The sequence below is a fragment of the Tachypleus tridentatus genome, chromosome 4 (assembly GCF_004210375.1).
Source record: "Tachypleus tridentatus isolate NWPU-2018 chromosome 4, ASM421037v1, whole genome shotgun sequence".
Classification (NCBI taxonomy): domain Eukaryota; kingdom Metazoa; phylum Arthropoda; class Merostomata; order Xiphosura; family Limulidae; genus Tachypleus; species Tachypleus tridentatus.
The window spans coordinates 6,763,776-6,790,453 of NC_134828.1; the positions used below are offsets into that span (position 1 = coordinate 6,763,776).

The following is a 26,678-nucleotide window of genomic DNA, read 5'->3' on the forward strand; positions in this document are numbered from 1 at the left end:
TTGTAATCAATACTAAATGCATGTAATCTATTGACTACACTGTTTAGTGTAATGTTTAAGAATTACATATATCACATTATTTTATAACTACTTATAACTCACATTAAAGTCATTACATGGTGACTTTAATATGAGAAGTAACAAATAACTAGCCATTAGATGATATTCAATACAATGTACTTAGCATATGTTAAAACTTACTGATAAGGAAGATTCCAGCTGTAGTAAAGATGCATTGCTATGCCTAATCTAACATTGTGATACTTACACTACCTGACCCAGCATGGCCAGGTGGTAAGGGAGCTCGACTCATAATCTGTGGGTTGCGGGTTCGAATCCCCATCACACCAAACATGCTCACTCTTTCAGCCATGAGGTCATTATAATGTAATGGTAAATCCCACTATGTGCCAGTAAAAGAGTAGCTCAAGATCTGGTGGTGGGTGGTGATAGCCCTCATGTAGTTTGTGCAAAATTTAAAATAAACCAAACAAACTTATACTGCTAAGCCATAATGTAAAATTATTCATATTTACCAGTTTTATTTTATCAATTTTCCATTTTATATTTCAACACAGCTTACTAAAATAGTAATTAGGTTCTTAAATAGATTTAAATACAATATTTCTAAAACATAAAGAACTTAACTTTCATGTAAGAGTGTTGGGAAAGTAGTAGTAACTTCTTTTATTGTAATTTATCAGACAATATTTTAATGAAACAAATTATAATACTGAAAGTATGTTTTCACTGAGCAGAAATTGTGGTTTTGTAAATGGTTAAGCAAAGAAAGAAAATTTAAATCAAATAAATTTTTTTAAACAGTAAAGGTTTCATTAAGAAAATCTTTAATTTAAACTCTGTAAATTATTACAAATCATAAATTCCTTAAACATTGTACAAACTTTGAAGTATTTTAGCAGAGATCAAATATATTGTTTTTTAAATAATTAATTTATAATATCTGCAAATTAGAAGATATATTATTTGTGATTTTCCTTCTTTATAGGTTTTCCTACAACAACCCTTGCTAGTGTTCACAATGGCCCTGTTGTCTCTGTTCAGCAGTCCTTTGCTAGAGTTCACGATGGCCCTGTTGTCTCTGTTCAGCAATCTACTTTCTTATCTGACATTTTTCTCACTATTGGAGGATGGACATTAGCCATTTGGAAAGACAAACATAAGGTAAAGAGGTCAACTATTTTTGATTTTCTAATCACCATTGGTATTTACATTGTACAAGCACCAGAAGAGTGGTCATAATTATGTGTATTTTAAATTTCATGTAATGTCCATTGGTATTCACATTGTACAAGTACCAGTAGAGTGGTCATTATTATGTGTATTTTAAATTTCATGTAATGTCCATTGGTATTCACATTGTACAAGTACCAGTAGAGTGGTCATTATTATGTGTATTTTAAATGTCATGTAATGTCCATTGGTATTCACATTGTACAAGTATCAGTAGAGTGGTCATTATTATGTGTATTTTAAATGTCATGTAATGTCCATTGGTATTCACATTGTACAAGTACCAGTAGAGTGGTCATTATTATGTGTATTTTAAATTTCATGTAATGTTAAAGGAATAATGTTTCAGTTTCATTCTAACCTGCTGATAAAAATAAATTAGAAAAGATTTTTATTTCTTATTTCAAAACATTGATCAAACCTGAATGAAGACTATTTGTATAATTTTGAATTGGCAGTAATTAGAGGTGTTGTTGCTCACAATATGAGGCACACACCCCATACTATGAATTGCATTGAGTCATGGGGTACAAATTATAACTGTGGTAATATGGCAGTAATTAGAGGTGTTGTTGCTCACAATATGAGGCACACACCCCATGCTATGAATTGCATTGAGTCATGGGGTACAAATTATAACTATGGTAATATATAAATTATATCTCAAGTTATAGATTTAAAAATGGCTATATAAATATTTCTAGTAGCAAGTAAAGTATTAACAATTAATGTGAGAAAACGTTGATGAAATACAGAGTCCATATTTAAGAATGTTTTTAATTTTGTATCAGTTTTAACACTATGTGATATTTATTTGTTATTGTAATGTATAATATTTACATAAATAGGTTATTTGTGGTGTGTGGGAGTTCACAGTCTGGGCACATTAACCACTATGACATGTATAGCGTAGAAAAGCTTTAATAGTCTCTGTACTTTGCATTAGTGAAAAATAAAAAACTTGTTATAACATTCTAGGTAGGAAGCAACTTTAATGTTATCTAATCTGTTTTATCAAAATATTAATGCCATATTATCATAAGCATATTGTACAAGTTATGACTTATCCACCCTCCTCCTGGGTGTGTGAAACTGGATAAAATGCTAAATACTACATTCATGATAGACTTTGTTAGTATGATAATAACACCCATTTGTACTACAAGTAGTAGTTGCTATCTACATTTTAAGGTAGTAGTGGTATATTTTGTTACTTTATCTTCAACTGTTACATAAAAATATGTTTACATTACATTTTGTCTTTATTTGGTCCAGCGTGGTCAAATTGTTAGGTTGATGAACTTGCAACCTCAGGGTTGTGGTTTTTACTCCCCACTAAACTTGCTTGTTCTTTCAGCCTTTGTTATAATGTGATGGTCAATTCCTCTATTTATTGATAAAACAAAAGAAGCCCACGAATTTGTGGTGACATCTCTCTAGACTTTCACTGGTAACTTAGTGATGGCTAGCATAGATCTCCCTTTTAACTTAGTATAATTGTCAACTTTTCACTCATCAAATCAGTCAACTAAGACATCAAAACCAATCTTATTGTAATTCCTTACATCTAAGCTCACAAGAGTCTTAAATTATAGTTTTTGTGAGACATTTCTAGTCAGTCCAGATTAATACATGAGTCTTTTATGAAACATTACACATGTTTCTGTCATGCTTATTTATCTGTGGAGTCAGTAGGAAGTCCTTTTCACACAAGGGATGTCCATTTTGTTTAAGGAGCATGGTATTTTGAGAGAAATCATAATCAGTACCTTGTACATATTCAAGGTACTTTTTCCACACTGTACACTCTATATCTTTATCATTAAAAGTCCATTAAACAATTAAAATTTATTTACAGGATCCATTACTGTTGTCAGCGAGCTTTCCCTGTCGACTGACATGTGGATCTTGGTCCACAGTGAGACCTGGAGTGGCTTTTGTAGGAAGAGAAGATGGCATAGTAGAGGTCTGGAATTTTGTTGAGTACATGAGTAAAGCATTCCTAGTACAAAACATCTCACCTGCTGCTATAACAGTGATTTATTTTAACAATTGGTCAAGTAAGTTAGCACCATATATGGACAGTCTGCTAATTTATGATCTTTAAAACATAAAATATATTTTATATCAGTTTTTAATAGAAATATTGTCTTACTTCTACATACACCAGATTATAATGTAATTATGAACAATTAAATTAGTTTACAAGTTGGTAAATTTGTTATGATATCTTCAACTTCAAATTGTATGTTTCACTGAGGTAGTTCATTTGTTATTTTGTTATTCTTTAGGTAGTATATTTATATCTACTGCACACTTCAAATTGTATGTTTCACTGAGGTAGTTCATTTGTTATTTTGTTATTCTTCAGGTAGTATATTTATATCTACTGCACACTTCAAATTGTATGTTTCACTGAGGTAGTTCATTTGTTATTTTGTTATTCTTTAGGTAGTATATTTATATCTACTGCACACTTCAAATTGTATGTTTCACTGAGGTAGTTCATTTGTTATTTTGTTATTCTTCAGGTAGTATTTTTATATCTACTGCACACGTCAAATTGTATGTTTCACTGAGGTAGTTCATTTGTTATTTTGTTATTCTTCAGGTAGTATTTTTATATCTGCTGCACACTTCAAATTGTATGTTTCACTGAGGTAGTTCATTTGTTATGTTGTTATTCTTTAGGTAGTATTTTTATATCTACTGCACACGTCAAATTGTATGTTTCACTGAGGTAGTTCATTTGTTATTTTGTTATTCTTCAGGTAGTATTTTTATATCTACTGCACACTTCAAATTGTATGTTTCACTGAGGTAGTTCATTTGTTATTTTGTTATTCTTCAGGTAGTATTTTTATATCTACTGCACACGTCAAATTGTATGTTTCACTGAGGTAGTTCATTTGTTATGTTGTTATTCTTTAGGTAGTATTTTTATATCTACTGCACACATCAAATTGTATGTTTCACTGAGGTAGTTCATTTGTTATTTTGTTATTCTTCAGGTAGTATTTTTATATCTACTGCACACATCAAATTGTATGTTTCACTGAGGTAGTTCATTTGTTATTTTGTTATTCTTCAGGTAGTATTTTTATATCTACTGCACACGTCAAATTGTATGTTTCACTGAGGTAGTTCATTTGTTATTTTGTTATTCTTCAGGTAGTATTTTTATATCTACTGCACACTTCAAATTGTATGTTTCACTGAGGTAGTTCATTTGTTATTTTGTTATTCTTCAGGTAGTATTTTTATATCTACTGCACACGTCAAATTGTATGTTTCACTGAGGTAGTTCATTTGTTATTTTGTTATTCTTCAGGTAGTATTTTTATATCTACTGCACAAGAAAGACAGGTACACTACTTGCTTTCAACATTTTAAAACTACAACTATATTCCAGTAGTACATTCTTTCTGTATATTTCATGTCTTAGTTTGGCTCGTTGTTTTAACTAATGTAATATTTATAAACTTACTTAGGAAGCCTATTCAGGTATTGTAACAGTGATTGGTCCCTCAATATTAACATCACCAATGGTTTGACACCTGCTGTTGTAATTAGTTCTAAACCAGCTACACTTATTTCCAGGTTAAACTAAGTGAATAGCATACTCTGATTGGAAGTTAATAAATGTGTATGTACATTCTTAGTTGTGAATAGTACATGCACATAGATTTTGGTGAGGAGAATTTAATATAATAGGAAATCACATATAGTTCATGGAGTAATATTCTTCAGTCAACCCATTCTACGCTGCATAGTAACAAGCAGACTTGTTTATTACTTCAGAGCTTGTTTATAATTGTTTATCATGTAAAAGTTAGAACTCATTGAATATTATTTACATATTCATGTTTTATACACAGAGGAAAGCTACTAATACAATATATTCATCAGTAAAGATGATATTTTAGGCATACTAGTAAATCTCAGCAGCTTATCAGATGCTAACATTTTTCAGTGATTACCATACACTGTTCTCACAAACTCAGATAGGGTAGATAACACAAAGAAATGGTTTCAACTCTCTTTTACATTATAAATGTTTTTCAATTTCTAGCAGTCATCTCTAGTATGATAAACTGTTGATGTGGTAAGTATTACATCTGCTGTTGAAACTTAGTGGCTTATTGTGTTTGGGAAAACAGTCCAAAACCTCTTATGGACATTGTTCAAAGATATACACAAATGTTTACAATATATTTTACTGACAAATTGTGCCTGTAGAGCATTTATACAACCATGCCAGTCTGTTATCTTCACACTTTTTATATAATTGTACCCATGAATGGTATCTAACAAATAATAAAGGATGATTGGATAACACATGTTTATACCGAAAATATATTTTTGGCTGAAAAGCAAATGGCATCCCGCATACTGAACCCATGCTATTTCTCCTAATTTTGTCATTGGTCAGAACTGAGAATCTTATTTATATAAAGCACATATCACAACATGTATTGGAAATGAACAAGAATATGAGGAAACATGATGGTAATAAAAACAACCTTTGGGCTGTTAAATCCTATATGTAAAATAGGGAAAAATCTATATGTAAATGAATACAATGCTCAACTAATACTAGCTCTTACAGAGAACAGGACAAGATAGCCATGTGTAATAGTAAAACAAATGGCAAGGTTGTGCAGATAGACCTTTATTCATATTTTAGGGTAAAACTAGACTTCACTGTCATTTCTGTCTATCATAGATACCTGCAAAACATTTGTTTTAAGTCAAATTATAAAAGGTTTAAAACTTTTGTTTTCTCTGTTTAATGCAACCCTTGTTATTTATATATATTGTAAAAATCAGTTATCTCTTCTTTTGGTTGTTCTTAAAGATCGGTTTTGCAATTGACTACTGACCATCTTTATTGGTGAAAAGTGTTTCCCATCCATAGTGATTAGGGTTAAGTGCTCTCATCATGATAATGTAATTGAGTGTATCATGGTTTTGTGACATTTTTTCTTGTTTAACAACTGGATTTCACACCTTCTGCCATACATTAAACTCACACTCTTCTTGGTTCAAAATATTGCATCATTATGGTATCATCATCAGAATATCTATACATGTGATTTTCATTGGAGTTATGGAGGGTGAGAAAAATAATCATTAACTGCAGTTTGTTTCAAGCCTGCAGGAAGTTTAGGAGAACTAGTTGGTATCTTCACCAGTCACTGTAAAAACATAACAGTGATTAGTAATATCTACTGGGTTGATATCAATAGAAGTGTACAGAAGCATTCACTGGAGTATTTCTCTGAATCAGTAAAGACCCCTCTGTTCTCACTCTAACATCAGTTTGATTAAGTTCTTGCTCATATCTAGAAGTATCTTATATGTAGAGGTATCTCTTGTATATAGAGGTATCTTGTATGTAGAAGTATCTCTTGAATGTAGAGATATCTCTTGTATGTAGAGGTATCTTGTATGTAGAGATATCTCTTGGATTTTGTTTCACAAGAATAAAGAAACTCTTAGAGGAGCTGAAGATATAACCAATTGATACTTCTGTAACAACTAGGTCCTGTTTGATGGACCACAGTCTGTTCTGGCCAAGTAAGTTGTGGAAATTTCTTGTATAAACCTAATGCAGAGTTACCTGATCTTCATAACAACTAGAGATTCATGAAGATGTATTGATGTATGTTGAAAATATAAAAGAAACAGTACTAGGTGTATAGTAAAGCAGAACTACATTCTTTATCTTTTGAAAATACCTGTAGTGAAGACTGTTGTATTGTGATATGCTGAGTAAAATAAACTCAACTTGAAGTAAAGTGATTCACATGAGCAAAAAGAGAAGTAGATAAAGGATAAAACATGGGTAAAAATTGAACAGAAATGAACATGCTGTCAGAAGACAGAAAGATTGAACAGAAGTGAACATGCTGTCAGAAGACAGAAAGATTGAACAGAAGTGAACATGCTGTCAGAAGACAGAAAGATTGAACAGAAGTGAACATGCTGTCAGAAGACAGAAAAAGTGAACATGCTGTCAGAAGACAGAAAGATTGAACAGAAATGAACATGCTGTTAGAAGACAGAAAGATTGAACAGAAGTGAACATGCTGTCAGAAAACAGAAAGATTGAATGGAAATGAACATGCTGTAAGAAGACAGAAAGAAACTTACTTTACATGTACTACAACTGCAGTTACACATTCTATTTATGTTAGCGAATCAGAGAGTTCAATTATAAGAATCTGGAAGTGTCTTTATTCTAGGTGACAGTGAAGTACAATACCACTGTCCTATGAAACAGTACATAGTTTTCATGATCAGTACCACTGTTTCTTGAAACAGTACAGTTTTCATGATCAGTACCACTGTCCAATGAAACAGTACATATTTTCATGATTAGTACCACTGTCCAATGAAACAGTATGTAGTTTCCATAATCAGTACCACTGTCCAATGAAACAGTACATAGTTTCCATAATCAGTACCACTGTCCAATGAAACAGTACATAGTTTCCATGATTGGTACTACTATCCCCTTGGTGTGGATTCTTGTATGTGGTGAGGGGACCTCCCAGGGAAGGTTTTGATCCTTCAGTTTACCTCCTCTGGGATCTAAGTATCCACCCATGAGTTTGTCATGCATTGTGACCTTCAAAGGGGAGAAGAGGATTCTGGTGGTTTAGGGGTCCAACCCTAACACACCAGTTTGGCCTTGAATTCCTGTAGATGAGCAGCCTTGGGGTACCCCTCTTGGGTCAGTTGGCTGGTCCACATGGGCTAGGGTCAACCAAATACCAGTGTTGGATGTTTTCAACAGGTGTTATGGACATTGTACCTGATGCTGGAGTTTGGGTGATGTGCTCACGAAACACTGGCATTTCTGCAGTGTCCTTGTTTGGCATTATAGTGTGTCCCCTCATAGAGCTCCATGGTGGATGGGGTCAGTGAGCACCAAGATATTTTTTTTTATCATGGATCCTCCAAATAAAACTTAAATAAAATAGTGAAAAACAGTCCATAGCTAAACGACCACATCTTGATAATTCTGAGCATCAATCTTCAACATCTGTAACACTTGTTGTACCTCATTGTCTTATACTACATTCTCTTTCAGACAAAAATTTAGGGCAAATGTCTCCCATTTTCATTCAGAAGGGACTAGAGAGACTTGCTGGCTTGCCAAAGTCAGTAAAAAAGCTTTGATCTAGTGGCATATTGGTGGAAACATCCACATCTCAACACAGTGAACTCATTTTGCATTCAAAGGCTATTGGGGATATACCTATAGAGGTTACACCTCATGCTACTTTGAATTCATCACGAGGAGTTATTGTTGAGAGGGATTTGAAGAACATCCCAGAGTTGGAGATTATCGCTGGTTTCTCCACCCAAGGAGTTTCTGCAGTGAGACATATCTCCACTTGCAGAGATGGTATTACGATGCTAACCAGTGTCCTCATTCTGATATTTACATCACCATATCCACCTGCCATCTTCGAGGCAGGTTATCTTAGTTGCAAGGTACAGCCTTATGTTTCAAGCCCTATTAAATGTTTCCAGTGTTAGTGGTTCATTCACTCAAAGACATCATGTTGTGGTTCCTTGACATGTGCTCATTGCAGTGGCAAGAACCATGATGCCTATGATTGTGAAACAGACCCTCATTGTGTCAATTGCAATGGCTCTCACCCATCTTACTTTCATTCTTGCTCTAAATGGTTGGAAGAAAAAGAGGTGCAGTGTTTGAAAACGATTCAAAACACTACTTATCCTGAAGCTCAAAAATTGCTGTCCACCACTTCATCTCGGATGTATATGGCTGTTGCATTTCATTCCACTACTACAGTGGGAGTGCAGACAGATCTCTCTGTGCCTCCAAATGAATTATTCTCAAACCAAATAAAAAGTATTTTCACCTCCATGGTTAAAAAAGTTGATAAATCAACTTCAACACCCATCTCTGTCTCTAACATACGTTCCAGCAAACCCCAAGATCCACATCCTTTGGTTCCATGTACAGGCATTTCCTCGGGTACATCTTATTCTCCCACCTCAAGATGCAAAACAATCATTTGTTTGTGTTCTCAGTCACTGGAATTCTCTTCCAACAACAAAGACCTGCTCAATTGACCCAGGGCAGGAACCATGGAGGTTGATAGACCTCCCTCGAATCAAGACAATAGAGAAAAACGATATGTGGTTGTAAACAGAAGTGTTCTTCACCCAATTCACCTACACATAAATAAAAATGGCCACCAAGATACAATGGAACTGTCGAGGTTTACGTTCTGATCTGGATGACATCAAAACACTGATTGCTTTCTATCATCCTGTGTGTCTTTCCTTACAGGAAACATTTCTGAAACCTGTCTCTACAGTCACCTTTTGGCAGTTTTCTTTGTACAGAAATGACAGGCTATGCAATGGACGAGTGCATGGGTGGCATTGTTTGTTCATCAGCATATGCCCACCCTGCATTTGCCATTCAACACACCCTTGGAGGCCGTAGCCATCCATGTTTCCACTGTTTGTTCTATCTACCTGTCACCTGGATAGACATATGATCAATCAGACTTTGTTACTCTCATTAACAGTTGTTGTCTCCCTTTTTAATCCTGGGGGACTTTAATGGACATCATCCCCTCTGGGGAAGTGCTGATATTGATAGGAAGGGTTGCTTCTTAGAGTGTATGCTCTCTGATCCCAACCTTTCTCTTTTAAGTACTGGTTTTTCTTCTTATTTCCATGCACCTAGTCAGTCCTTTACTGCTATTGATCTCTCAATTTGCTCTCTTTCATTATTTTCCCATATTTCATGGAGGGTTGACAATAATCCATGAGGCAGTGATCATTTTCCTATAGTCTTGAGAGAGACTGGCTGTGGTTGATGGCACCCTATCCACGTGCCTCGGTGGAAGCAGGATCAGGCAAACTGGCCCTCTTTCACTGCTTTTGCAGAACTTGATCCAACCATCATCTGTAAACCATCAATAGACGACTGTGTGGCAGCAGTAACTGACTGTATTATACAAGCAGCTGCTCAATATATTCTTAAAATCTCGACACGTTTTCCATGATATCCTTGTCCATAATGGAATCCTGCCTGCCACATGACACAGAAAGCTCAAAAACATGCCTGGTATACTTTTTGTAGGTATTCCACACTCTCTCACTGCATTGCTTTCCAGCAGGCCCGTGCACATGCTCGGCAGGTAAGACGTTAGAGCCAGAAGGAATCTTGGATTAAGTTCACAACAAGCATATCTTCTACCACCAGTTCCAAGTCATATGGGACAAGATTCGAAAGCTTAGTGGGCAATATAATTTTGTCTCCCTCTCGATCTTGCTCTGTGGTGGTCAGGAAGTAGCTGATTCCAGGAGCATTGCAGATACTCCACATAAAAGCTTTTCCTGGGTATCTAGCACTTCTGCTTTTTCCTCCACTTTCTTAGCCATCAAGACTTGAGCAAAGTGATCATCTCTTTTCTTTTGAGTTGATTGTCTCTATGACTGTAATCGTCCCTTTACACTGGTGAAACTCAAACGGGTCCTTCATTGGTCTAACAGGACATTGTTCAGACCTAATGATGTACACTATGAAATGCTGTGCCATCTATCTCCTGTTTCTCTTCCTATTCTTATGTTTGTTTTTAAGCAGATCGGGCATGAAAATGTTTTTGCTGATGCCTGGCACCAGGCTTTTGTCCTACCTTTCACTAAGCCTGGGAAGGATCCCACAATTCCTTGAAACTATCGTCTAGTTGCTTTGACGAGTTGTCTCAGTAAGATCTTAGAGAGGATGATTAATGCTCGTCTTGTTTAGTTCCTCGAATCAAACAACCTTCTCTCACCCACCCAGTGTGGGTTCTGACGACAGTGCTCCACCATGGACCACCTGATTTGACTTGAAACATCAATCAGAGAAGTCTTTCTCAAACGAGAATGTCTTGTATCAATATTCTTTGACATTTAGAAGGTTTATGATACAACATGGAGGTATGGCATTTTGTAAGATCTCCATTTATATGGATTACGTGACCATATACTCATGTTTATTTAAAAAAATTTAATGGACAGGAGATTCCAAGTTTGTGCAGGTTTCACACTTTCTTGTTCTTTTCTACAGGAACTTGGAGTCCCTCAGGGCTGTGTTTTGAGTGTCACACTTTTCAGTATAAAAATTAATGCCATCACTAAACAACTCCCTCTTACTTGGAATGAGCTATGTGAAAACACGTTTTTCCAAATAAAATCCTACATTGGCCTTTGGCCATCTTGCTTCCATAAGGATAGGAAAGAGGAAGTTGTTCTAACTAAACTATGCATTAGTCACAGTTTTTTAACTCGTTGTTTTCTTTTGTCTGGGACTGATACACCAGTGTGTAGTCTGTGTAGCACTTAGGTCACAATAGGCCACATTTTACTGTCTTGCTGTTGTTATAACTCTCAATGATGGCACCATTTTAACCATGTTCTGTCCCAAAGTTTATCCATAATGTTAGACAGTGTTATTGGTGATGGTGACACTGTCCACCTTGGTAATGTTTTTAGTTTTTTAAAGGCTATTAATCTTTTTAATGCCATTTAAGTTTTTTTTAATTTATACATTAGACCTGTTTTAATGTGATTCCCTTTTAATAATCAAATTACATCTAGTTTGATTTGAAATTAGAAACTGGCTATAATGTCAAATAAACCAGGACTGGAAAGGCCAACTTTAGGTGACTAATACTGCTATTTGAACCACCCGTTAGTTATCCTGGTGAGTTATTATTAAAATTTTGCTACAAGTCTTTTAACACATTTATTACTTTGAAAATGCCTATAACATGAAATAACTTGAAACCAGGACTAGAAAGGCCAACTTCAGGTGATTACCGGTGGTTTTTGTACTTACCTGTTAGTCTTCCTGGTGAGTTATGATAATTACAGTTACACTACAGAAAGTCCTTTACAACTTGTATTAACTGTAGTTTTTCTCCTCTTCTGTAGACTAAATGTAAATATTGGTTTTAATGCTATTTATGTGTGTTTTTAATTAGTTTTGTTTAACCTGAATTTCCTTTTATGAATTTTACTAAGTTTACTTTAATTTTAACTTCTTACCAGATGTTTGGCATTGATAGCCTAGCTGCTTTGTGTCGTAAAACACCAAACCAACCAACCAGTACCACTGTCCCATGAAACAGTACATAGTTTCCATGATCAATACCACTGTCCCATGAAACAGTATATAGTTTCCATGATCAATACCACTGTCCCATGAAACAGTATATAGTTTCCATGATCAGTATCATTGTCCAATGAAACTGTAAATAGTTTCATGATCACTACCACTGTCCAATGAAACAATACATAGTTTTGATGATCAGTACCACTATCCCATGAAACAGTGCATAGTTTCATGGTCAGAACCACTGTCCAATTAAACAGAACATAGTTTCATGATCAGGACCACTGTCTAAGAAACAGTACATAATCAGTGATGACGAGAAAACCCACTTGTAGAGAAATATATATGTAAAAAATGACTGGTTTGGGTTGAGAAAATTTTTTTATGTAGAGAAGCGAACAATGTTTTGACCTTCTTTGGTCATCGTCAGGTTCACAAAGAAAGAAAGAGGTAACTGACTGATAACCGACCACACGTTTGAAGGGGATTGTGTAACTGAGTGTAGGAATGTAGAGGGCGTGCTTAGATGTTTGATTATATTTATTAATATAGGTATAAATGTGTTCCTTTGTATTGGTTTATTTTGGGTTGTTGTATAAGTAAGGCTTCTTTAATTTTGTGTTTGTCTATGTTTGTTTCTTTATTTAGTATTTGGGTGTTTCTATGGTTATGTTGTGTTTAAACCAAAGAATTATTAATAGAAGAAATTACATCTATTTCATTCAACAATGTAGAAAGTAACAACTAACCCTAACTTTGTAAAGGTAAAACTATCGAAAAATTTTAACACATACACAAACATTATCCAAAATTTACAGAAAAAACTACTTAAAGCCATGTTGAACATGAAATACAAAGAACTACATGACTTACAAAAACAAAAAATGAACCTAGACCATCAACTGGCATGCTGCATCAAACCAGAGATTTACGGACTTATACAACAAAACATAAACCAAATCAACACTAGGAATGACCACTAGTGTTCATTCTGACACACTAGTGTTCTGACACAACGAAAAACTAGAAAAACTAAGATGTAAACAACAGAAAAGACACCAACACGACAAACTGTTGATTAACCTCATAATTAACAGATCAGACCAACAATTAAACACAGACGAGATACCTATACTTAATAAAGGACTCAACTTCACAATAGACCTAGGTACATTCCAACCTTAGAAATCAAAACATATTTCGGAGATCTAGCCAGGAGACTTGTGATACTTTCCACAGAAAACAAAAACAAGAAAAAAACAACCAACAGAAAGAAGACAACTTCAACAATTTTATTGACATCCAACAGTCAAACTTCCTAGGTAAAATTACAAATTTATATCTTCTAGAAATACCTAAAAACAAAATCTTAAATGATTTTTTCAAAGAAGTTTCTCACAAAACCATCAACGTAATTTCACAAAATAGAAAACTAAAAAACAACCTTACAAAAAGAAACATTAATTTCATTAAAAACCTAAAACAAGACAAAAACATAAAAATTCTAAAAGCAGATAAAGATGACGCTATAGTCATAATGAACACGAATGAATACATCCAAAACATGAATAACATCCGATCAGTCACAAACAAATTTAAACCAATACACACAAATCCAACAGACACATGAAACACAACTAAACAAAATACTACTAAAAATGAAAAAAGCCAACACAATTTCACAAACACTTTATTCCTACCTATGCAAAACCGACCGACGCACACCACAAATATACTGCATCCCCAAACCTCATAAACCAGATTGTCCATTACGACCAATAATGTCCACATATTAATTGTTTAATTACAATCTTTGTAAATACATAGCATGGGCATTCTCCAAATATCTAACATCAGCCAGCTCATTCATCAAAGACTTTTAATTTCATGTATAGTCTTAATCAACTTAATCATAAAACCTTAATGGCCAGTTTCGATGTCATATACTTCTTTACAGAAGACCCAATTGCTGAAGCCTGCAAGATAGCTTTAGAACTTTATATCTGAAACCCTAAATCATCAATAGAAATTCCCAGTAACCAGTTAGCAACCCTCATAGAATTCACAACGATGAAGACAAACTTCATGTTCAACAACCAGAACTATATACAAACAAATGGCCTAAGCATGGGCAACCCTGTATAACCAGTTTTAGCTAATATTTCTATGACACAAGTTGAAACACAAGCAATTAACACAGCATTACATCCACCACTATACTGGTACAGATATGTAGATGATACGATTGCGGGATTCACATCTACAGAACACACACTTAATTTTTTTAATCAAATTAACTCTATACATCCCAACATTAACTTCACATGTGAACAGGAAGAAAGCAATCAAATACCATTTCTTAACCTCAAAATTACAAGAACCGATACACAGTTTAAAACAGAAATACACTGAAAAATCACCCATACTGGACTATACATTCCTTGGGACTCAGCACATGAAACAAAACAAAATCTCAACATACTAAGAAACAAAATAAACACAGCTGTAAAACTATGCTCAACAGATAAAATTAACAATGAATTAGACAAAATAAAACAATACTTCATCAACATCAATAAGTTTCCTCCACAAACCATAGAAAACATTATACGCACACATCTAGACAAAAAGCAAAATCAACCAACAAAAGTAAATATATCTCATGAATCAAAAATCACGAAATCATATACTGCTGCATACCATATATTCCCGACATCAGCAGAAAAATAACCAACATTTGGCAACAACTAGAACAAAATATGACATTCTAGTTAATGCCAAATTTATTCAAAAACCAGGCACAAAACTGAGGTCTATACTATGGAAAAACTACACTGACAAACACCACACCAACATTATTTATAAAATACCATGTGATAACTGCCACGACTTTTATATTGGAGAAACAAGTAGAAAAATGGAAACCAGATTCAAAGAACATAAAAAGTCACCTTTGCACGTTTTTGAACACTGCAAATCAAATAAGCACAACATAACTCTAGAAAACACCCAAATACTAAATAAAGAAACAAACATAAACAAATGCAAAATTAAAGAAGCCTTACTTACAAAACAACTCAAGCCCAAAATAAACCAATACAAAGGAACCTCTTTGTACCTATATTAATAAATATAATCAAACATCTAAGCATGTCCTCTACATTTCTACACTCAGTTACACAACCCCCTTCAAACATGTGGTCAGCTATCGGTCAGTTACCTCTTTCTTTGTGAACCTGATGATGACCGAAGAAGGTCAAAACATTGTTTGCTCTTTTACATAGAAATTTTCTCAACCCAAACCAGCTGTTTTTACATATATATGAAACAGTACACAGTTTCCATCACCAGTACCACTATCCCATGAAACAGTACACAGTTTCATATTCAGTACCATTGTCCCATTAAACAGTACACAGTTTCATATTTAGTACCATTGTCCCATTAAACAGTACACAGTTTCATATTCAGTACCATTGTCCCATTAAACAGTACACAGTTTCATATTCAGTACCATTGTCCCATTAAACAGTACATAGTTTCATGATGAGTATCAGTCCCATTAAACAGTACACAGTTTCATGATCAGTACCACTGTCCCATTAAACAGTGCATAGTTTCATGATCAGTACCACTGTCCCATTAAACAGTGCATAGTTTCATGATCAGTACCACTGTCCCATTAAACAGTGCATAGTTTCATGATCAGTACCACTGTCCCATTAAACAGTGCATAGTTTCATGATCAGCACCATTGTCCCATTAAACAGTGCATAGTTTCATATTCAGTACCATTGTCCCATTAAACAGTACACAGTTTCATATTCAGTACCATTGTCCCATTAAACAGTACACAGTTTCATATTCAGTACCATTGTCCCATTAAACAGTACATAGTTTCATGATGAGTATCAGTCCCATTAAACAGTGCATAGTTTCATGATCAGTACCACTGTCCCATTAAACAATACATAATACATGTGTACAATGTTGTATTACAGAAAATTCATCCTCTGAATACATGATGTGTGGATGTTTATCTTTTATTAATATTGAACAAATGTGTTTTGCTTGCTTACTCAAAAATAACTACTTAGTGATGTAAAAAATTAATTGAATGCTAGTGTTTTAGTCCTAACCCTTAGTATTCTTGGTAGAAAATGAAAGTCTTGTATCAATTGGAGATAATGCTGGTACCTTACATGTTCTTGAACTTCCATGGTCACTCTGTCATCCAATCCCAAATGAGGTGAGAAAAACAGTTTGTTTTTAATCAAGTATTTTACTGACTTGTTTCAATATATCAAACCATGTCTTTGTTAAATGAAACATCTGTTACTGTTATAATGCTTCTAAGAACTGAGGTCATTATATGGTTTTTAATGTTTGATTTGGGCACAGGTTATCAATATACACTACTATAGAATAAAATAAATTATTTTTTGTTGAGAAAAGACAGTTCTGCACTTTTAACTGTGGTGTGTAATAACTGTGTCATTCCTCCTGTTTCGTTACCATATATTTCCAGATAATAACATCATATTTCTTACCCTTAAAATGATGCTTCTTTTTACTCGTTATGTTATACACAGATTCACAGAGTGCCACTAAGAACTTTATGGTAAATAACATATTAAAAAGAGTGCCACTGAGAACTTTGTGGTAAATAACATGTTAAAAAGAGTGCCACTAAGAACTCTGTGGTAAATAACATATTAACAAGAGTGCCACTAAGAACTTTGTGGTAAATAACATATTAAAAAGAGTGCCACTGAGAACTTTGTGGTAAATAACATATTAAAAAGAGTGCCACTAAGAACTCTGTGGTAAATAACATATTAAAAAGAGTGCCACTAAGAACTCTGTGGTAAATAACATATTAAAAAGAGTGCCACTAAGAAGTCTGTGGTAAATAACATGTTAAAAAGAGTGCCACTAAGAACTCTGTGGTAAATAACATATTAACAAGAGTGCCACTAAAAACTTTGTGGTAAATAACATGTTAAAAAGAGTGCCACTGAGAACTTTGTGGTAAATAACATATTAAAAAGAGTGCCACTAAGAACTCTGTGGTGAGTAACATATTAAAAAGAGTGCCACTAAGAACTTTGTGGTAAATAACATATTAAAAAGAGTGCCACTAAGAACTCTGTGGTAAATAACATATTAAAAAGAGTGCCACTAAGAACTCTGTGGTAAATAACATATTAAAAAGAGTGCCACTAAGAACTCTGTGGTAAATAACATATTAAAAAGAGTGCCACTAAGAAGTCTGTGGTAAATAACATATTAAAAAGAGTGCCACTAAGAACTCTGTGGTAAATAACATATTAAAAAGAGTGCCACAAAGAACTTTGTGGTAAATAACATATTAAAAAGGGTGCCACTAAGACCTCTGTGGTAAATAACATATTAAAAAGAGTGCCACTAAGAACTCTGTGGTAAATAACATATTAAAAGAGTGCCACTAAGAACTCTGTGGTAAATAACATATTAAAAAGAGTGCCACTAAGAACTCTGTGGTAAATAACATATTAAAAAGAGTGCCACTAAGAAGTCTGTGGTAAATAACATATTAAAAAGAGTGCCACTAAGAAGTCTGTGGTAAATAACATATTAAAAGAGTGCCACTAAGAAGTCTGTGGTAAATAACATATTAAAAGAGTGCCACTAAGAACTCTGTGGTAAATAACATATTAAAAGAGTGCCACTAAGAACTCTGTGGTAAATAACATATTAAAAGAGTGCCACTAAGAAGTCTGTGGTAAATAACATATTAAAAAGAGTGCCACTAAGAACTCTGTGGTAAATAACATATTAAAAGAGTGCCACTAAGAAGTCTGTGGTAAATAACATATTAAAAGAGTGCCACTAAGAACTCTGTGGTAAATAACATATTAAAAGAGTGCCACTAAGAAGTCTGTGGTAAATAACATATTAAAAGAGTGCCACTAAGAAGTCTGTGGTAAATAACATATTAAAAGAGTGCCACTAAGAAGTCTGTGGTAAATAACATATTAAAAGAGTGCCACTAAGGACTTTGTGGTAAATAACATATTAAAAGAGTGCCACTAAGAACTCTGTGGTAAATAACATATTAAAAGAGTGCCACTAAGAACTCTGTGGTAAATAACATATTAAAAGAGTGCCACTAAGAACTTTGTGGTAAATAACATGTTAAAAGAGTGCCACTAAGAACTCTGTGGTAAATAACATATTAAAAAGAGTGCCACTAAGAACTCTGTGGTAAATAACATTAAAAAGAGTGCCACTAAGAACTCTGTGGTAAATAACATATTAAAAGAGTGCCACTAAGAACTCTGTGGTAAATAACATATTAAAAGAGTGCCACTAAGGACTTTGTGGTAAATAACATATTAAAAAGAGTGCCACTAAGAAGTCTGTGGTAAATAACATATTAAAAAGAGTGCCACTAAGAAGTCTGTGGTAAATAACATATTAAAAAGAGTGCCACTAAGAACTCTGTGGTAAATAACATATTAAAAAGAGTGCCACTAAGAAGTCTGTGGTAAATAACATATTAAAAGAGTGCCACTAAGAAGTCTGTGGTAAATAACATATTAAAAAGAGTGCCACTAAGAAGTCTGTGGTAAATAACATATTAAAAAGAGTGCCACTAAGAAGTCTGTGGTAAATAACATATTAAAAAGAGTGCCACTAAGGACTTTGTGGTAAATAACATATTAAAAAGAGTGCCACTAAGAACTCTGTGGTAAATAACATATTAAAAAGAGTGCCACTAAGAACTCTGTGGTAAATAACATATTAAAAAGAGTGCCACTAAGAACTTTGTGGTAAATAACATATTAAAAAGAGTGCCACTAAGAACTCTGTGGTAAATAACATATTGAAAAGAGTGCCACTAAGAACTCTGTGGTAAATAACATATTAAAAGAGTGCCACTAAGGACTTTGTGGTAAATAACATATTAAAAGAGTGCCACTAAGAACTCTGTGGTAAATAACATATTAAAAAGAGTGCCACTAAGAACTCTGTGGTAAATAACATATTAAAAAGAGTGCCACTAAGAACTCTGTGGTAAATAACATATTAAAAAGAGTGCCACTAAGAACTCTGTGGTAAATAACATATTAAAAAGAGTGCCACTAAGAACTCTGTGGTAAATAACATATTAAAAAGAGTGCCACTAAGAACTCTGTGGTAAATAACATATTAAAAAGAGTGCCACTAAGGACTTTGTGGTAAATAACATATTAAAAAGAGTGCCACTGAGACTTTGTGGTAAATAACATATTAAAAAGAGTGCCACTGAGAACTTTGTGGTAAATACCATATTAAAAAGAGTGCTACTAAGAACTCTGTGGTAAATAACATATTAAAAAGAGTGCCACTAAGAACTCTGTGGTAAATAACATATTAAAAAGAGTGCCACTAAGAAGTCTGTGGTAAATAACATATTAAAAAGAGTGCCACTAAGAAGTCTGTGGTAAATAACATATTAAAAAGAGTGCCACTAAGAAGTCTGTGGTAAATAACATATTAAAAGAGTGCCACTAAGAACTCTGTGGTAAATAACATATTAAAAAGAGTGCCACTAAAGACTTTTTGGTAAATAACATATTAAAAAGAGTGCCACTAAGAACTCTGTGGTAAATAACATATTAAAAAGAGTGCCACTAAGAACTCTGTGGTAAATAACATATTAAAAAGAGTGCCACTAAGAACTCTGTGGTAAATAACATATTAAAAAGAGTGCCACTAAAATCTCTGTGGTAAATAACATATTAAAAAGAGTGCCACTAAGAAGTCTGTGGTAAATAACATATTAAAAAGAGTGCCACTAAGGACTTTGTGGTAAATAACATATTAAAAAGAGTGCTACTAAGGACTTTGTGGTAAATAACATATTAAAAAGAGTGCCACTAAGAACTCTGTGGTAAATAACATATTAAAAAGAGTGCCACTAAGAACTCTGTGGTAAATAACATATTAAAAAGAGTGCCACTAAGAACTTTGTGGTAAATAACATATTAAAAAGAGTGCCACTAAGAACTCTGTGGTAAATAACATGTTAAAGAAACACTGCATTGCTGTTTTTACTTTTGTTTGCTTTTTAAGGTGTTACAATAATGTATTTGTAACTACATAATTTCCCTTGATAAATAGAAGTTATTTGTATCACATGACAGTTCCAATTAAACAAGACATTTTTATTTGAAACGTATTGATTTCATCAATCATACTGAAATATTGTTAATATTATATGTAGAAGGTTAGTTTCTCTAACGTATACTAACTGTGTAAACATGCATTTTAGTAGATTACTGAATTTCAAAGAAGTTGAACTGTGATAAAAAATTTGTAATTTTGTCTATTACTTTAGTTATGCTGCATAAATGTGGAGTATAGTTAGAACTGTTTGAAAACAATTTCTAAGAAATCCATTACAAAATTAACCTTATATACTTGTTTACCAGTTGAAGTTGCCCTGTAAAGTGGCCTCACATACTTGTTTCCCAGTAGAAGTTCTCCTATAAAGTTACCTCCGTACTTGTTTCCCAGTAGAAGTTCTCCTATAAAGTTACCTCCGTACTTGTTTACCAGTTGAAGTTGCCCTGTAAAGTTACCTCCGTACTTGTTTACCAATAGAGGTTGTCCTATAAAGTTACCTTCGTACTTGTTTACCAGTAGAGGTTGTCCTATAAAGTTACCTCCGTACTTGTTTCCCAGTAGAGGTTGTCCTATAAAGTGACTTCATGTACTTGTTTCCCAGTAGAAGTTGCTCTGTAAAGTTACCTTTGTACTTGTTTCCCAGAAGAGGTTGTCCTATAAAGTGACTTCATGTGCTTGTTTCCCAGTAGAGGTTGTCCTATAAAGTGACTTCATGTACTTGTTTCCCAGTAGAGGTTGTTCTATAAATGGATCTCACGTACTTGCTTCCTAGTAGAGGTTGTACTGTAAAGTTACCTCTGTACTTGTTTCCCAAAACAAGTTGTCCTATAAAGTAATCCCAGTAGACGTTGTCCTGTAAAGTTACTTTAAGTACTTGTTTCCCATTAGAGGTTGTCCTATAAAGTGACTTCATGTACTTGTTTCCCAGTAGAGGATGACTTTTGTGTGTTAAGAAAACTTGTACTTCACAAGAGAGACTTTTGTGTGTTAAGCAAACTTGTACTTCACAAGAGAGACTTTTGTGTGTTAAGCAAACTTGTACTTTACAAGAGAGACTTTTGTATGTTAAGCAAACTTGTACTTCACAAGAGAGACTTTTGTGTGTTAAGTAAACTTGTACTTCACAAGAGAGACTTTTGTGTGTTAAGCAAACTTGTACTTCACAAGAGAGACTTTTGTGTGTTAAGCAAACTTGTACTTCACAAGAGAGACTTTTGTGTGTTAAGCAAACTTGTACTTCACAAGACAGACTTTTGTGTGGTAAGCAAATTTCTATTTCACAAGAGAGACTTTTGTGTGTTAAGCAAACTTGTACTTCACAAGAGAGACTTTTGTGTGTTAAGTAAACTTGTACTTCACAAGAGAGACTTTTGAGTGTTAAGCAAACTTGTACTTCACAAGAGAGACTTTTGTGTGTTAAGCAAACTTGTACTTTACAAGAGAGACTTGTGTGTTAAGCAAACTTGTACTTCACAAGAGAGACTTGTGTGTTAAGCAAACTTATACTTCACAAGAGAGACTTTTGTGTGTTAAGTAAACTTGTACTTCACAAGAGAGACTTTTGTGTGTTAAGTAAACTTGTACTTCACAAGAGAGACTTTTGTGTGTTAAGCAAACTTGTACTTTACAAGAGAGACTTTTATGTGTTAAACAAACTTGTACTTCACAAGAGAGACTTTGTGTGTTAAACAAACTTGTGCTTACAAGAGAGACTTTTGTATGTTAAACAAACTTGTACTTTACAAGAGAGACTTTTGTGTGTTAAGCAAACTTGTACTTCACAAGAGAGACTTTTGTGTGTTAAGCAAACTTGTACTTCACAAGAGAGACTTTTGTGTGTTAAGGAAACTTGTACTTTACAAGAGAGACTTTTGTGTGTTAAGTAAACTTGTACTTCACAAGAGAGACTTTTGTGTGTTAAGCAAACTTGTACTTTACAAGAGAGACTTTTGTGTGTTAAGCAAACTTGTACTTCACAAGAGAGACTTTTGTGTGTTAAGTAAACTTGTACTTTACAAGAGAGACTTTTGTGTGTTAAGCAAACTTGTACTTTACAAGAGAGACTTTTGCGTGTTAAGCAAACTTGTACTTCACAAGAGAGACTTTTGTGTGTTAAGCAAACTTGTACTTCACAAGAGAGACTTTTGTGTGTTAAGCAAACTTGTACTGTTCAACTATTCAAATTTATTTGTTGGTAATAGTTTCAAAATATATTTTCTTTTGAAATAACCCTACATGTCATAAGAACAATAAGCTATAACTGTTCCAAAATAAAGAAAAGGTGAAAAGGTAGAAAACTGATTACATGAATCTCAAACTAAGGGTTCTGCAGCCCATAAAATCATCTATCTGTATGTCAGTGTGTAAGTAGATACCATAGAAAACACTCAAATACTAAATAAAGAAACAAACATAAACAAACGTAAAATTAAAGAAGCCTTACTTATACAACAACTTAAACCCAAAATAAACCAATATAAAGGAACGCCTTTATACCTATATTAATATAATAAATAAAATTATATATTCAAACATCTAATACCGCCCTCTACATTTCGACACACAGTTACACAACCCCTTTCAAACATGTGGTCAGCTTCCGGTCAGTTACCTCTTTCTTTGTGAACCTGACGATGACCGAAGAAGGTCGAAACGTTGTTCGCTCTTCTATGTAAAGTGTTTTCTCAGCCCAAACGAGCCGTTTTTGCATATAAATGTGTCAGTTTATCTTGTTACAATATGTAAACTGTATATGTTCCTGTATTGGTAATATCTGTGTCACTTTATCTTCTTACAATATGTAAACTGTGTATGTTCCTGCATTGGTAATATCTGTGTCACTTTATCTTGTTACAATATGCAAACTGTGTATGTTCCTGTATTGGTAATATCTGTGTCAGTTTATCTTGTTACAATATGTAAACTATATATGTTCCTGTATTGGTAATATCAGTGTCACTTTATCTTGTTACAATATGTAAACTATATCTGTTCCTGTATTGGTAATATCTGTGTCATTTTATCTTGTTACAATATGTAAACTATATATGTTCCTGTATTGGTAATATCTGTGTCACTTTATCTTGTTACAATATGTAAACTATATATGTTCCTGTATTGGTAATATCTGTGTCACTTTATCTTGTTACAATATGTAAACTATATATGTTCCTGTATTGGTAATATCTGTGTCACTTTATCTTGTTACAATATGTAAACTATATATGTTCCTGTATTGGTAATATCAGTGTCACTTTATCTTGTTACAATGTGTAAACTATATATGTTCCTGTATTGGTAATATCTGTGTCACTTTATCTTGTTACAATATGTAAACTATATATGTTCCTGTATTGGTAATATCAGTATCACTTTATCTTGTTACAATGTGTAAACTATATATGTTCCTGTATTGGTAATATCTGTGTCACTTTATCTTGTTACAATATGTAAACTATGTATGTTCCTGTATTGGTAATATCTGTGTCACTTTATCTTGTTACAATATGTAAGCTATATCTGTTTGTGCCTTAAGAATCTTCTTCATCTGAAATGTAGTTCCCTGACTTTTTTCACTGCTTAATAGAATTATATTATTTTTCTTAGACAGTGGTAGTTAGAAAATATTTTGAAAGTGAAGCCCAGAGAATTAATGCATGGCCACAGTTTACCCAAGAAGTTTTGTCTGAAGTGGAAGAAACTAGTTTACAGAAACAAGTTAGTAAAACGTTATACAGTGGAATTTTGCTGAAAATTAATGAAATTATAATTCATTACGTTTGTGGTTTTCAACACATGCTTAAAGATTTGTGATGATGAGAAACCCCCTTGAAGTAAAAATGTATCTGAGAACGGCTGGTATGGGTAATAAAACTACTATTAAAATAGAGAACAAATGATTGTTTCAGTCTTCCACCCACCACTATACTGGTACAGATATGTTGATGATACAATTACTGGATTCACATCTACAGAACACACACTTAGTTTTTTCAATCACAATAACTCGATACACTTCAACATTAAGTTCACCTGTGAACAGGAAAAAACTAAACAAATAACATTTAACCTCAAGATCGCTAGAACTGATACACAATTCAAAACAGAAATTCACAGAAAAATCACCCATACTGGATTATACATTCCCTGGGACTCAGCACATGAAACAAAACAAAAACTCAACATATTAAGAAACCAAATAAACACAGCAACAAAACTATGTTCATCCGATAAAATTAACGATGAAATCAACAAAATAAACAACACTTCAACATCAACAAATTTCCTCAAAAAACCATGAAAAAAATTATACACATACCTAGACCAACAATAATAAATCACAAGACACAACAAGCTTCAAAATCTTATACTGCTGTATACCATATGTTCCCAACATCAGTGAAAAAATAACCAACATTTGGAAAAAACTTATAACAAAATACAACATTCCAGTAAACACTAAATTTATTCAAAAACCAGGCACAAAACTGAGGTCTATACTATGTAAAAACTACACTGACAAACACAACACCAACATAATTTATAAAATACAATGTGATAACTGCCATGTCTTTTATATTAGAGAAACAAGCAGGAAAATGGAAACTAGATTAAAAACAAACATCTTCACACGTTTTAGAACACTGCAAATCAAATAAACACAAAATAACCATAGAGGACACTCAGCTACTAAGTAGGGAAACAAACATAAACAAATTCAAAGAAGCCCTACTTATAGAGCAACTAAAACCAAAATTAAACCAATATAAAGGAACTCATTTATACCTATACTCATAACCTAACATCCAACTGCAACGCCACCTACAATCCCGTACACGTTTATACTCTCGTCACTAAAACATTTGTCCAGCAATGGTCACTTGTAAACTGTCTCTTTCTTAACCTGAAGATGACCTAGGAAGGTCTACACATTGTTCTCTATTTAAATAGTAGTAATATCCATGCCAGCCATCTTGAGATATGTATTTAAAGAGTATTTTGTTTATTACTATGTCCAATCACATTACTTATTTCTCTATTTTTATTAAACCTTATTTGAAAGGCTCAACAATAATGTAAGACAAACGTTTATTTTCTAAGATCATTTTCTTACAACTTTTAAATATTAAGACTTTTCCTCTCTAGAACTGAGTATATTTGGTTATATTTCTGTAGCATACACCACAGCTAGACATTTTGGCTGAAGAAGAGATGAAACATGAACAGAACACAGAGTACCAGAAATACTTAGACTTGGAACGTACAGTACTACAATGTTTAGGAATAAATGAGTCAGCTAACTAGAACCCTGTTTTTACTGATATTAAGCATTTGATAAATTTATACTTATATATTTCTCAAAAGAAGTTTTTAAAAATAAAATTTGTAACTCAAAATATTTTAATCTCATAATATCTTCCAACTGTGAAATTTAAATCTGCCAAAAACAGATGTTTTATATGTATAGTTATTTGTCAACTCAGATCTCAGTAACCATATTTTAATATGATGCATTAATTTGTGATGTTAATATGAACACTAGTTTTATTTATTTTTCATAAAACAACTCAGAAGTTTTGGCTATAGGACCTTGTGATCTTAGGCCCTGAGAAGGACCACACCTTTGTATGCTTGTTCTTTAATACTTTTAAATGTTAACACTATAACTCCTCAAGTTTAATTTATTACATTTCAATCCAAGTTGAATTCTTCTCTTATTTCAACTGTGTTTAAAATATTAAAACACAAACAAGTTTTGTTTTAAAAAATTGAATCAGTCTGTTTATTAAATGGATGCATAGCACCATGCATCCCTTTGCTCATACCAACAATGTCCACATCCTTTAATGTTCGATATCACCACCACGTGTGTAAAGAAAAACAGATGTGCATGCCACGTGTCCCTGTTTCACCATGTCTTTGACACTTTTAATTCAACCTGCAGTAAAGACAAGTCTTCTTTCACATGTCTTCCTTCGATTCTCCAAGTTCATAGCTTCTCTGGAATGCTGTATTAAATATCTAACTAGATGGTGTTTGGCTCACCTTAATTAGTAACAATTCTTAAGTTCCTGTAACTTTACATGCTATAAAATAAGCAATCATTAGTCTA

The 26,678-nt window shown here is 33.5% G+C and overlaps 1 protein-coding gene across 3 annotated transcripts in view; it reads left to right on the top strand.

Annotated features, from left to right (window-relative positions):
• Window positions 1-26,339, top strand: part of mmm (missing minor mitochondria) — a 98,424-nt gene extending 72,085 nt beyond the window's left edge. Inside the window, exons 17-21 of one of the 3 annotated variants that reach the window (XM_076496927.1) lie at window positions 1,010-1,185; window positions 3,113-3,314; window positions 16,570-16,661; window positions 24,173-24,283; window positions 25,742-26,339. In XM_076496927.1, the coding sequence (XP_076353042.1) occupies window positions 1,010-1,185; window positions 3,113-3,314; window positions 16,570-16,661; window positions 24,173-24,283; window positions 25,742-25,870 (710 nt within the window). In that variant the 3' untranslated portion in view covers window positions 25,871-26,339. The remainder of the gene's footprint in view (window positions 1-1,009; window positions 1,186-3,112; window positions 3,315-16,569; window positions 16,662-24,172; window positions 24,284-25,741) is intronic. The other 2 variants (XR_013027030.1, XM_076496928.1) reach the window with 2 other exon arrangements.
• The last annotated feature ends 339 nt before the right edge of the window (window positions 26,340-26,678 follow it).